Source organism: Mastigoproctus giganteus, chromosome 2 (assembly GCF_048544385.1).
Source record: "Mastigoproctus giganteus isolate SK-2022 chromosome 2, ASM4854438v1, whole genome shotgun sequence".
Taxonomy (NCBI): domain Eukaryota; kingdom Metazoa; phylum Arthropoda; class Arachnida; order Uropygi; family Thelyphonidae; genus Mastigoproctus; species Mastigoproctus giganteus.
The window spans coordinates 212487145-212500984 of NC_143576.1; the positions used below are offsets into that span (position 1 = coordinate 212487145).

The following is a 13840-nucleotide window of genomic DNA, read 5'->3' on the forward strand; positions in this document are numbered from 1 at the left end:
GGAGAACAGGACCAGGGTATGTCTGCCAGGGGCAAAGGTTGATGATGTTAGAGTGAATATCATCTTTTAAGGGCACAAAAGGTGATATAGTTGTACATGTTGGAACTAATGATATTAAGAGTAAGAGATCTACAGATTTACTCAACAAGTACAGGTCACTGTTCAAAATAAGGCGTGAATTAGGGTTGAATTTGAAAGTGACTGCAATTCTGCCCAGACACGATAGGAGGGAGTATATGATGAGAGCCTTGTCGATCAATTTGGCCTTAGAAAGATTATGCAAGGCTCAAGGGGTAGAATATTTTTCAGCCTGGTCTGTACTTGTTAACAGGAGAGACTGCTTCTATAGGGATGGGATACACTTAAATAGAAAGGGTGCAAGAATATTTGCTGATGCTATCGAGGCAGTGTTAGATGGGTTGGAAAACTGCTAACTTGGGGGGGGGGGATACAAAGACTAATACATTAACAGTAGCCACTGGCAGAGGTGAAAGTGATTCTTGCACTGCTTCTATTGGAATGAGCAGCCGCCTGGAAAACAAGATGCACGATATTTCATAGACTGCTGGGAGTCATTGCGGTACAAGTAAACAGATGTGTTGTGTTATAGGGTAGCTAAGAATGGGAACAGGTGCATGTATAGTTGCGTGTACACCAATTGCTATGAGTTTGTTAAATAAATTTGATGAATTTCAGTTATTGTTCAAAACATCAAAGGCAGATATTGTTGGGATATCAGAGACATGGTGTCACACAGATATAAGGAATGCAGAACTGGAATTTGGGGAGTACAATGTGTACAGAAAGGATAGGAAGGGAGGAGGGGTTATGCTATTAGTTAAGAAACACATAAAATCCAAGGAAATGAAGCCAGTCGACATGGCTGGACAATGCAGTGTCAAGTCAGTTTGGTGTGACATAAGCATTGGGAGATCAAAATTGAGAGTAGGAGTGTGCTATAGGCCTAATGACTCTGATGAGTATAATAAGAAACTGTACAAGGAAATAGTGAGCCAGTAAATCAGAGAGTCTTATAATGGGGGATTTTAATTTCCCAGATATTGACTGCGATTTGTGGGTTTGTCACTCACACACTAGCAAGGCTTTTCTGGATTTATTGGATGATTGTTTTCTACATCAGCATCTTTGAGAGGTAACTAGAGGGAGTAATACTCTTGATCTGATTATCAATAGAGATTCTTCATGCATTAAGAATCTGCAGATAAGGGAACCACTAGGTGGCAGTGATGACAGTGTGCTGAAGTTGGATTTACTCAAAGAGGTTAAGGGGTTAAGGGAAGGGTTTTTCCCTTCCTAAAGGCGACTACGATGGTCTGAGACAGTATTTAAATTCTATACAGTGGGACCAACTGATGATGTTACCAACAGAAAATTCAAAATGGGAAGCATTCAAAGAATTTATCTTGGAAGCTAATAGGCTTTACATACCAACTAAGAAATATTGTTCAAGGTTTATTCCTAAATGGATGTCAGATGAACTAATGAGACATATGGCTGAGAATAAAAATGCACAGGACACATTATAACTTAATGGGTGACACGGAAGCCTATGATTGATATAAGCTGGACTGTAACCAAGTCACAAAGGAGATTAGTCAAGCAAAGGCGATTATGAGAAATCCTTGGCAAAGGATGCAAAGAAAAAAGAAAAGAGTTCTTTACCTATGTAAACTCTAGAAGGAAAGGGATGAATCAGATTGGTCCACTGGATATTGATGGTTCAACTGTTGATGATCCTGCTCAGGTAGCTAACAAACTAAATGAATATTTTGCATCTACATTCACATATGAGGAGTTATTCAAGAAGGGGAATGCCAGAGGTGAAGTAAACGCTGGCAGTTAGCTTGATGATTTTGTAATAACTGAGAGGAAAGTGGAGGAGAAATTGTTAAGGATAAGCATAAAACAGGCACCCGGGGTGGATTGGATCTATCCAGTTATATTAAAGGAGGCAGCAAAGGAAGTAAGCAAACCCTTTGTCATAATTATGAGAGCTTCTTTGGAATCAGGGGTGGACCCATAGACTGGTGATGTGCAAATGTGAAGCCCAATTCACAAAGGAGGATCAAAGGCTGGCACAATAATTATAGACCTGTGAGTTTAACTCCTGTTCCAGGAAAATTAATGGAGGCTCTGTTTTTAGAGAAGCACTGCAGGATCATCTAGCCAAGACTTCAGTTATAGCTCAGACACAGCATGGTTTTGTTAAGGGAAAGTCTTGCCTGACCAATTTGATTGGATACTATGATGCAGTCACAAAAGAACTGGATGCAGGGAATAACTTTGATATTTTAAATTTGGATCTTAGAAAGGCTTTTGATACTGTTGCACAATGAAGACTGCTGCACAAATTGGAGCAGTGCGGCATTGGAGGCAAATTTCTGCTATGGAGAAAGGGATGGTTGAGGGAGGAGAAGACAGAGAGTGGTAATCAATGGACACTGCTCATCGTGGAGTAATGTTATTAACTAAATAATAGTCTGGAGTCCCTCAGGGTTCATTGTTGGGTCCATTATTGTATTCTGTATTTATAAATTATATTGCTGATGGTATATCATGCTCAGTGTCCAAGTTTGCAGACGATACAAATGTTGGCAGGTTTGTTAAGGACTCTACTGACAGTATGCTGCTGCTGCTGCTGCAACAGGATCTGGAAAGGTTGAGCAGATCGGCTGAGAGGTGGCAAATGAAGTTTAACTATGACAAATGTAAAGTACTGCATATGGGAAACAGTAACCCCAGAGCAACGTATCAACTCTGTAGTACTACCCTGACAGTGGTAGAGAATGAAAAGGACATGTGGTTAATTGTGCAGGCAGATGTGAAGTTTTCTGAGAATTGCAGACGGGCTGGAAAAGTAGCTCATGGTGTCTTGTCAATGATATACAGGAATTTTTCTAGCAGGGATAAGGAGGTGATTATTCCCTTGTATAATGCAATGGTCAGGCCACACCTTGAATACTGTATACAGGTGTGGAGGTCTCATTTCAAGAAGGATGGAGAGCTGCTGGAATGAGTACAGAGAAGGGCAACAAGATTAGTGAATGGAACAAAGGGGTGCTGTTATGAAGAAAGGCTTAAGTTTTGCAAATTACAGTGTCTGGAGACTAGGCACCAACGCAGTGATATGATAGAGGTGTATAAAGTCTTGAATGGTTTGAGAATGCTCAATGCTGATGGAATTCTTCCTCTTGCTCAGAATAATCACCTGAGAGGGCATAAATTCAAATTGAGGAAAGACAGATGTAGGATAGATGTGTGGAAGTTTGCCTTTAGCCAGTGGGTAGTTGGTTGGTGGACCAGATTTCCATCGCTTGTTGTGGAAGTCGATAGCCGAAATATATTTAAGCCTCAGCTGGACAGGAAATTCGATTGAACAGAGGGGTGAAATGGGAGTCTTGTTTTTTTTTTTTTTTTTTTTTGCTGATGCTGCATAAGCCTGCTTTCTTGCACCATATGCCTCTGCTAATGTGTCAGGATGGCGAGTTACATGCAATTGAAATCACGAACAAAGAGTGCTATTGTTGCTTTAAGTGAGAAAGGATGTCCTTCCCATCCTGCTCCTCGTAGAGTGTATTGTAATCAGTTGACAGCAATTTCAAGAATACTGGTTTTGCTGATAGGAAAAAAGGAACTGGATGTAAATGAATCTCTACGCCAGAACATTACCTCGTTTTGAGCGGTTATGCCTTAAAAACCGTAAAGCTGCTTCATCTGAACTGAAGAAAAGAGAATGGGAAGAATATACAGGAGTAGAATAGATGTGCAGAAATTTGCCTTTAGTCAGCGGGTGATTAATTGCTGGAACAGATTCCATCTGTCATTGTGGAATTGATAGGTTAAAAAAAATTTAAGGAGGAACTGGACAGGCATTTGGCATGTGATGCAAAAGGCAAGTGTATGAGCTTATGCAGCATCAGCAAAAAAAAAAAAAAAAAAATCACACATTTCCCTCCAAATGCCCGTCCAGTTCCTCCTTAAATTTATTTAACCTATCAACTTCCACAATGACAGATGGAAGTCTGTTCCAGCAATTAATCACCCGCTGGCTAAAGGGAAATTTCTGCACATCTATTCTACATCTGTCTTTTCTTAATTTGAATTTATGACCCCTTAGGTTTGTAATCTGAACAAGTGGAAGGATCCCATCAGAGTTCAGCGTGCTCAACCCATTCTAGGCCTTATACACCTCAGTCAGTTCACCGCGCAGGTGCCTAGTCTCCAGCTACTGCAATTTGCAGAACTTAAGCCTCTCTTGGTAAGAGGATCCCTTCATTCCCCTCACCAATCTTGTTGCCCTTCTCAGTACACGCTCAAGCAAATCTACATCCTTCCTAAAATGAGGCCTCCAGATCTGTATGCAGTACTCAAGGCATGGCCTGACCATTGTCTTATACAGAGGGACAATCACCTCCTTTTCCCTGCTAGCAAAATTCCTATATATCATTGACAAAAACCCCATGACCTGCCCTGGCAGCCGCTCGGCATTGCTTAGAAAACTTCATATCTGACTGCACAATTACTTCCATGTCTTTTTCATTTTCTGCCACCTTAAGTGTAGTACCACACAGTTGGTACGTGGCCGACCGGGCTAGCCGAGTGGGTAAAGTACCTGCCCGGCAACCCAAAGGTCGTGGGTTCGATTCCCGCCTCGGGCTTGGATCAAAGTACTGCAAAAACCTTGGGAGGTGCAATATGGCCACAGAAGCCGATGCGCCAACAACTACCAAATCAAAAAAAAAAAAAAAAAAAAAAAAAAGTTGGTACGTTTCTCTGGGGTTACTTCTACCCTAGAGAAACAGTCAGAAACCCCAGAGTAGTAGCAGGTGTAGTAACAGTCAGAAGATGCCTCTTCAATAGTTGACTTGTAGCCCATCATCCTAAGAAGAAGCCCCAGGCCCGATTAACTTGTGGTAAGGAGCATATCAAATGGATCCCCGACTAGGAAGTCCAGTTATTTTCTTGCATGAGAAGAAATTCAATCTGCACATCTCTGATGGGAGACAAACGATTTGCTGTAGATGTGATGAAGAATACCATCCAGACTGTGAAATTCACTACCAGCCAAATTATATGGGGGTGCATTTCGTATTGCGGAGTAGGTCACCTGCAGTTTATAAATGGTTCGGTAAATGCCAATGGATACCCGGCTATGTTGGAAGGCAAATTGCTGCTAACCATTAGAGACCATTTCAACCTGCCAAGTTACTGCATCTTTCAGGATGTCTCTGCTCCTTGTCATTGGGTGAAAAGTGTAAGCAGTCACTTGTGTAGTTACTTTAGCTTCATTTCTGTGTTAGAAGTTCAACAGTAATGTGTTTAAATATGTTACAGGTGAAAAATGGTTAGAAGAACAGTCCATTACAACTCTTAGCTGGCCAGGAAATAGCCCGGACCCGAATCCTATAGAGAACTGTTGTCATCGTGTGGAATCTGCAGTTGCCAGAAAGAAACCAAAGGCCCTTTGTGAACTTGAGGAAGCCATAATTTGTGTTTGGAACCACGAACTATCGGTTGATTATTTTCAGACATTGATCTTGTCAATGCCTCGACAGTGTGCTGCTGCTGTCATCAGCTCCAGAGGTGGCTCAACTAAATATTAGTTTCCATTTGGTGAACTTTTCATTTTGTTTTCCATTTAAAATGATAAACCGAAGCAAATTGAGGGCTTCTGATAACATTTCAGCCATAATTGTCGTGTTTACCAAAAACTGTTGTATAAAGGTTGCAAATGCTCATTTTGGAATATTTCGAATATTTTATTACATAAATATAAGATTTGTTATATAATGATTGTAAATGATATCTCTTTTTAATATAATTAGGAAGAAGGCGAAGGTGAGGGTGAAGCAGGAGAAGGTGAGGAAATAAAAGATGTGGAGAACGTTGAAAAGGCAGATGAGGATGAGCATGCTGAAGATGGTGATGACATAGAGGAAATCAAAAAGAAGAGGAGAAAAGCAAGAAAGAGCATATGTGAATTAGAAGATTCAGAAAAACTGGATGCGATTGATTCAAGTCATATGAATCATATTGTTGGGTATGTAGATAAGTTTAGTTTAAAAAGGTTTTTGAAATTCTTTGAGTTGAATGGCATAAGTTTTGAACACACAGTATTTGTTGATTCTATCCCTTTGTATTTGTTCTTTGTTTTTGAAATATGATAATGTTATAAAAGTAGTAACATTTATATATTATAATCTAGATTTTTCAAGTGAGTTTCCACTTTCAGCAGTGAGTAGTACAACTTTTAACTTCACAGGAAAGTAAGCTTTTCTTTACTTAGGTACAGGACTTTTATTTTGTAAAATATTATCTTCTGGAATTCTGAGTAGTCCCATAGGAAGGGGTGGAGTCTGGATTTTGTTTTTTATCTCTTTTGTTACTTTTGCCACTCACCTTCAGTCCCAGTTCTTTATTGCAGTGTATTTAATCAAGTCAACTTTTTTGTTTATTTGATACTTCAGTAATATCACACTTGCAGAATAAACAGTATGTTCTCATTCCCCAGCAATGCTCTTAAATAATGGCATCAAAAGCACTAATTTGACATTTCCTATTACAAAAATATAATAAATTAGAAATGCGAATTAATAAAACTGATTTAATAGGTATTATTTATTTTTTTTCTTCAAAATGTTTTTATAAAGATTTCCACACTAAAAGCATGTTATCATATTTCTTATTGCAATTTGTGGCTGCAGAATGCCCTGAAATAATTCATGGTTTTATTAAGCATTATGATTGGCAAATGCTTCAGTAGATAAGTCACTAAGTCAAGCTGTGCATCTAGCTTAACTGTCTGCTGATGCACAATGTGCCAATGGCATTAGTAATAATAAATAATTTTTATTAAAAAAAATGTATATATTTTTTGTTTAAAATAAAATATGATATTTCATTTTTATTTCTTTTTAACTTCTGGAATGCTGTTCTGGCAGTTAAAAATCCCTGCTTAGGTGTACATAAAACCTTGTGCTCTAAGAATATGTATAACAATTTCCTGACCTCTAATTAACAAAAATTTTAATTTATCTGGAATTTTTTTGAGTAGTGATAGGAGGGGGTACATGATGAGAATCTTGTAAATCAATTTGGCCTTGTAGAAATAGTGAGGTGTTGTGGGATAGAATTTTTCTGTAGTATTTCTGGAACACTGTTCTGGCAGGATAAAGCCCCTGCTTAGCTGTATATAAAATACAGCTAAAACACTGCTTTAAGAATAGGTGTAACAATTTCCTGACAATCAATTATGAAAAATTTGAAAATTTGTCTGGAATTTTGCCCAGCAACCTTCTGAGGGAGTACCTGATGAGAGCCTTGAAAATCAATTTGGTCTTGTAGAAATAGTGAAGTGTTGTGGGGTAGAATTTTTCTTGTCATGGTCTGTACTTTTTAACATAAGCGACACTTTTTACAAGGATGGAATACACTTAAACAGAAGGGGAGTGCAAGAATATTTGCTGATACTGTCAAGGCAGTGTTAGGTTGGTCAGAAAATTGCTAGACTAGACCCAAGCAAAGGTGAAATTAATTCTCATTTTGCTTCTAGTGGGACATATAGCAACCTGAAAAGTAAGGTGTTTGGGATTACAAGGCCTGTTGGGGGGGATTTGAATATGGTGAGTGCATTGTGTACAGAAAGGACACAGAGGACATGAAGGGGAAGAGTTATAACCTTGGATAAAAAATAAAATAGAATCTAAGCCAGTGCACCCAACTGATGAGGATGGCCAGTGTAGTGTTGAGTCTGTTTGATGTAACATAACACTGTGAAAACAAAATTACAAGCAGCAGTACGTCATAGGCCAAATGACTGTAAAGAGTATAATGAACAACTACACAGACAAATAGAGTGGGTCAGTAAAGTAAAGTGTCTTATAATGATGGATTTTAACTTTCCAGGTATTGAGAGGAAATTGTGGGTTGGTCACTCACATTTGAGTGAGCAACCCGCAAGTTCCTATCAATATCTGGAAAGTAGTAGAAACAGAAGTAGAACTTTTCTGGATTTATGGGATGACTGTTTTATACAGCAGCATGTTAGAGAGGGAACAAGGGAAAGCAATATTCTTGATCTGATTATCAGCAGTGACTCTTCATGGATTAAGAATCTCCAATTAAGGAAAAACCATTAGGCAGCAATGATCATAGTGTACAAAGGATAGTTTAAAAAGTTCTGAGAACAGGGTATATAAAATCTATTAATAAATTATATAATAGGTTATTTTGATAGCATAATATCTTATAACATTAAAAAAAATTGTATGTCAATGTTTTTATACATTTTCTAAAATTTAATTTTTTGTGTTTGTAGATGTAATGAATATACAGCAAAGTGAGCATTGTGATGATGCTAAAGAAATCCATGAAAGAATGACTAGAGAGCATTTGGGAAGTATCATCCAGTTATAGAATTGTTGCAAAAGGGTCAGCAGAGTTGAAAAGAGGATTGCAGTCAGTTGAGGGTGGTCCAAGGTCTGGTTGGCCACCTGCAGCAGTTAATTCTAAAACAATTGCCATTGTTGAAGAGAAATTTTAGAAAACAGAAGAATTAAAATGTCTGAATTTGAAAAAGTACTCAAATTTCTCATGGATGCATTTTAACAGTAATATGTGAGCATTTGGCAATGTCCCAAGTTTGTGCAAGTTGGGTTCCCAGAAACCTTTCCACTCATGACAAACATCAGTGAGTTAAGTCATCAAAAGAGAATTTCAAATTAATTCGTGCTAATCTAGATGAATTTTTATCCTATTTGGTGACTTTGCTATATTTTTGTTATTTTGAATCCAAATTAAAAAGCAGGCAGTGGAAGCACAAAGAATCTCCAATCCTGAAAAAGTTTCAAACCCAACTATGAACTGGAAGAATGTTGGCCTCAATTTCCTAGGTTTCAAAAGGATTTTTGTTAATTGATTACCTGATATCTGAAACTGTAATAACAGGGTAATATTGCCAGCCTTATTCCAAAGTTAAAAGCAGCAGTTCAAGAAAAAAGATGAGGAATGTTGAGTCATCAGGGTTTGCTTTTTCATGACAATGCATTTATGCACAAAGTGCAGGTTGCACAAGCTAATAGTATTTATGAATGTAGATTTGAATAATTAAACCAATTATCTCACCCCAAGTGACTATTATTTGTTCAGGATGATGAAGTCTCATCTCTTTGTGGAACTCATTTTAAAGATAATGAACAGCTAAAAGCAGCTGCAGAAGCCTGGTTTCATGCCCAATACGAAGATTTTTTTTTTTTTTTTTTTTTTTTTTTTTGAAGGATTAAACTCTGTACAGATTAAATACAATACTTGGAGATGAATATATTTGGAAAAAAAAAAAAAAAAAACCCATAATTTTGTATCTGTCTTTTATACTCCATTCTGAGAACATTGACTACCTCTCATATTGATGTGGAATTTATTTAAAGATATAACTACTGTTATATAATGGGTAAAGGAAAAGTGATCATAAAGGGTAAAATGAAAATCGTTTTCATTTTACCCTTTATGTGAAGTAGTTTTGTTTTCATAAAGGTGGTTACATTGGTCTAGACAGTTATTAAATTCTTTTTTCCCCAGTGGAAACCAACTGACAATGTTATCAGCTGCAAATTCTAAATAGGGAAGAATTCATAGGGGTAATTATAGAAACTACTGGGCTTTTTATACCAACTAAGAATTTTTTTTCAAGGTTTAGAACTAAATGAATGTCGGCAAACTGATCGGACTAGCAGCAGAGAAGAAAACCCATGAGATTATTACAAGTGGAGGATGATACAAAGTAGCATTATACAGCCAAAAAATAAAAGAAAATGTTTCCCACACATTCTTCTTGTCCATCTTCTGTAATAATTTGGCTAATTATTCCGTAAATTTATTCTTAGTACCCACTTTGACAACACCAGAATTTTGTTCCAACAGTCAGTTATCCTCTGGCCAAAATCAAATTTCTGCATATCTTTCCTGAAACCGTACTTTCTCAATTCATTTAGCTAGCTTGCTTTTTTTGCATCATTTGCCAGTGCTAATACTAATATTCAATCCAAAGCCTTAAACACATTGCAGATTTCTTCTGATTCAATTTCTAATTCTGCAGCATGGAGTGCAAACTTTATAATCAGAAGTGCAATATGGTCTTATATACTAATGGACTATATAATAACAACAATAACATTAACAGAGGTTATTCAAAAATATATAAATGGCATCTATTTTTTATTTTATTTTTTCTCACATCTGGGAATGCAAAATTGAGAGGTAGGGATACAAATACTTGTAATCCAGAAAGCTAATCTGAAATTAAAAATACAATACAGACCTGATAATTCAGCAAATAATGTTTCATATTTGCTGAATATGTAACATTACATAGGGGGAAAAAACCTAATAAAACATTTACTTTATGAGTTAAACTATTAATTTTTGGTATTATTGTGATAAATTATTTGCATTAATTCAAAAACTAGAACTGCACCTTCAAACTTCAAAATTAATGAAGATCCAAGCTGCATTGCAGGTAACCAATAGGTTTCCATGGGAACATAATGCAGTGCAGGACTTTACTTTAGGCATTTAGCAGTTGTTGTAAGGATAAGTATCAGTTATTGAAAAGGAGGGAGATTACATTGAAGGACTATAATGATGATCAGCATTTCTTAAAATAAATGGTTTATGATTAAAATTTCTGTGAATTACTTCTGGGGTGGTCACGTGTGTTTGTTTTATTTTTGTGTAGTTATAAAAGCATACTTTTTAGTTATAAATATGATCTGAACAAGTCTAAATATTCATCGTACATTTGGCTAAATTTAAACTTTTTTTAATTTTTAGCTAACTAATCATAGCTAGTCTCTTTATTGCCAGTGTACAGCAAAAATTGACATAAATGATATGTGAAAACCATTTTTTATTATTATTATTTTTTTTTTTTGGCATGCACTACACACAGGTACATTATTCTGAGGCCTGGACTGTGTGGTATGAGTTATAAGCTCCCCACTGCCTTCTACAACTGCTGTACTGATTTGAGCTTATGAGCAGCTTGCATGACCATAGCAACCCATACCATGAAGCCCCCCCCCCATGGTTGTTGCCACTTCACTTATCCCGGTTTACTCAGCTGTCTCTCATGTAAGCTCACTTTAGTGTACTTTGCGTTTTCCTCTTACTATCCATTTCACTTGTCAACATTCTCTGGGAATCATTAGCATTAGTAGAGGCATTTGATGCAAGAAAGCAAGCTCATGCAGCATCAGCCAAATAAAATAAAATAAAATAAATAGTTAAATAAATAAATAAAAAATAACCACTTCCACTTCACCCCTCTGTTCGTTCGAAATACCTGTCCAGCTGAGCCTTAAACTTATTTAGGCTATCAACTTCTACGACAAGGAATGAAAGTCTGTTCCACCAACCAACCAACCACACGCTGGCTAAAGGCAAATTTCCTCACGTCTATCCTACCTCTGTCTTTCCTCATTTTGAATTTATGCCCTCTCAGATGATTATTCTGAGCAAGAGGAAGAATTCCATCAGCATTGAGCATACTCAAACCATTCAAGGCTTTATACACCTCTATCAGATCACCTCGCCGGTGCCTAGTCTCCAGACACTGTAATTTGCAAAACTTAAGCCTTTCTTCGTAAGAGCACCCTTTTGTTCCATTCACCAATCTTGTTGCCCTTCTCTGTACTCGTTCCAGCATCTCTACATCCTTCTTGAAATGAGGCCTCCAGACCTGTATACAGTACTCTGTGTGGCCTGACCATTGCCTTATACAAGAGAATAATCACCTCCTTATCCCTGCTAGAAAAATTCCTATATATCATTGACAATACACCATGAGCTACTCTTGCAGCCTGTCTGCACTGCTCAGTAAACTTCATATCTGCCTGCACAACCACCCCCAGGTCCCTTTCATTCTCTACCACTGTCAGTATAGTACCACAGAGTTGATACGTTACTCTGGGGTTGCTGTTTCCCATATGTAGTACTTTACATTTGTCAATGTTAAACTTCATTTGCCACCTCTCAGCCCTTCTGCTCAACCTTTCCAGATCCTGTTGCAGCAGCATAGTGTCAGTAATGTCCTTGACAACCCTGCCAACCTTTGTATCGTCTGCAAACTTGGACATTAAGCTTGATATACCATCATCAATATCATTTATAAATACAGAAAACAATAATGGACCCAACACTGAGCCCTGAGGGACTCCACTGATAAGATTAGTCCACGATGAGCAGTGACCATTGATTACCACTCTCTGTCTTCTCCCCCTTTATCCATAGCAGCAATTTGCCTCCAATGCCACACTTCTCCAATTTGTGCAGCAGTCTTCCATGCGCAACAGTATCAAAAGCCTTTCTAAGATCCAAATATATAATATCAAAGTTATTCCCTGCATCCAGTTCTTTTGTGACTACATCATAGTATCCAATCAAATTGGTCAGACAAGACCTGCCCTTATCAAACCCATGCTGTGTCTGAGCTATAACTGATTTCTTGTCCAGATGATCCTGCGGTGCTTCTTTAACCAGTGTCTCCATTAATTTTCCTGGAACCGAAGTTAAACTAACAGGTCTATAATTACTTGTGTCAGCCTTTGATCCTCCTTTGTGAATTGGGGTTACATTTGCACATCTCCAGTCCATGGGTACCTCCCCTGAGTCCAAAGAAGCTCTCATAATTATGGCTAGGGGTTTGCTTACTTCCTTTACTGCCTCCTTTAATATAACTGGATAGATCCCATCCACCCCGGGTGCCTTTTTTATGTTTACCCTCAACAATTTCTCCTCCACTTTCCTCTCAGTTATTAGAAAATCATCTAGCTCACTGCCAATGTTTACTTCACCTACGACATTCCCCTTCTTGAATAACTCCTCATGTGTGAATGTAGATGCAAAATACACGTTTAGATTGTTAGCCACCTGAGCTGGATCCTCAACTGTTGAACCATCAACATCCAGTGGACCAATCTGATTCATCCCTTTCCTTCTTGAGTTTAAATAGGTAAAGAACTCTTTTCTGTTTTTCTTTGCATCATTTGCCAAGGATTTCTCATGATCTGCCTTTGCCTGCCTAATCTCCTTTGTGACTTGGTTACAGACCAACTTATATCTATCATAGGCTTCCATGTCACCCATTAATTTGTATGTATCCCATGCATTTTTCTTCTCTGCCATATGTCTCATTAGTTCTTCTGAAAACCATTTAGGCCTGAACCTTGAACAGTATTTCTTGGTTGGTATGTAAAGCCTGGTAGCTTCCAAGATTAGTTCCTTGAATGCTTCCCATTTTGAATTTGCTGTTGGTAACATCATCAGTTGGTCCCACTGTATAGAATTTAAATACTGTCTCAGACCATCATAGTCGCCTTTACGAAAGCAAAAACCCTTCCCTTTACCTCTGATGGTAGTTACCTCCTTGAGTAAATCCCACTTCAGCACACTGTGATCACTGCCACCCAGTGGTTCCTTTATCTGCAGATTCCTAATGCATGAAGAATCACTACTGATAATCAGATCAAGAGTATTACTCCCTCTAGTTGCCTCCCGAACATGCTGGTATAGAAAACAATCATCCAATAAATCCACAAAAGCCTTGCTAGTGTGTGAGTGACCAATCCACAAATTCCAGTCAATATCTGGGAAATTAAAATCCCCCATTATAAGACTCTCTGATTTACTGGCCCATTCTATTTCCCTGTACAGTATCTTATTATACTCATCAGAGTCATTAAGCCTATAGCACACTCCTACTCTCAATTTTGATTTACCTATGCTTATGTCACACCAAACTGACTTGACACTGCCCTGTCCATCA

At 37.8% G+C, this 13840-nt stretch overlaps 1 protein-coding gene across 1 annotated transcript in view; it reads left to right on the forward strand.

The window, feature by feature from the left end:
• LOC150090042 (muscle calcium channel subunit alpha-1-like) overlaps positions 1 to 13840 on the forward strand; it is a 1145904-nt gene that overhangs the window by 489449 nt on the left and 642615 nt on the right. Inside the window, exon 17 of the mRNA XM_090389719.1 lies at positions 5847 to 6061. Within this exon, the coding sequence (XP_090245845.1) occupies positions 5847 to 6061 (215 nt within the window). The remainder of the gene's footprint in view (positions 1 to 5846; positions 6062 to 13840) is intronic.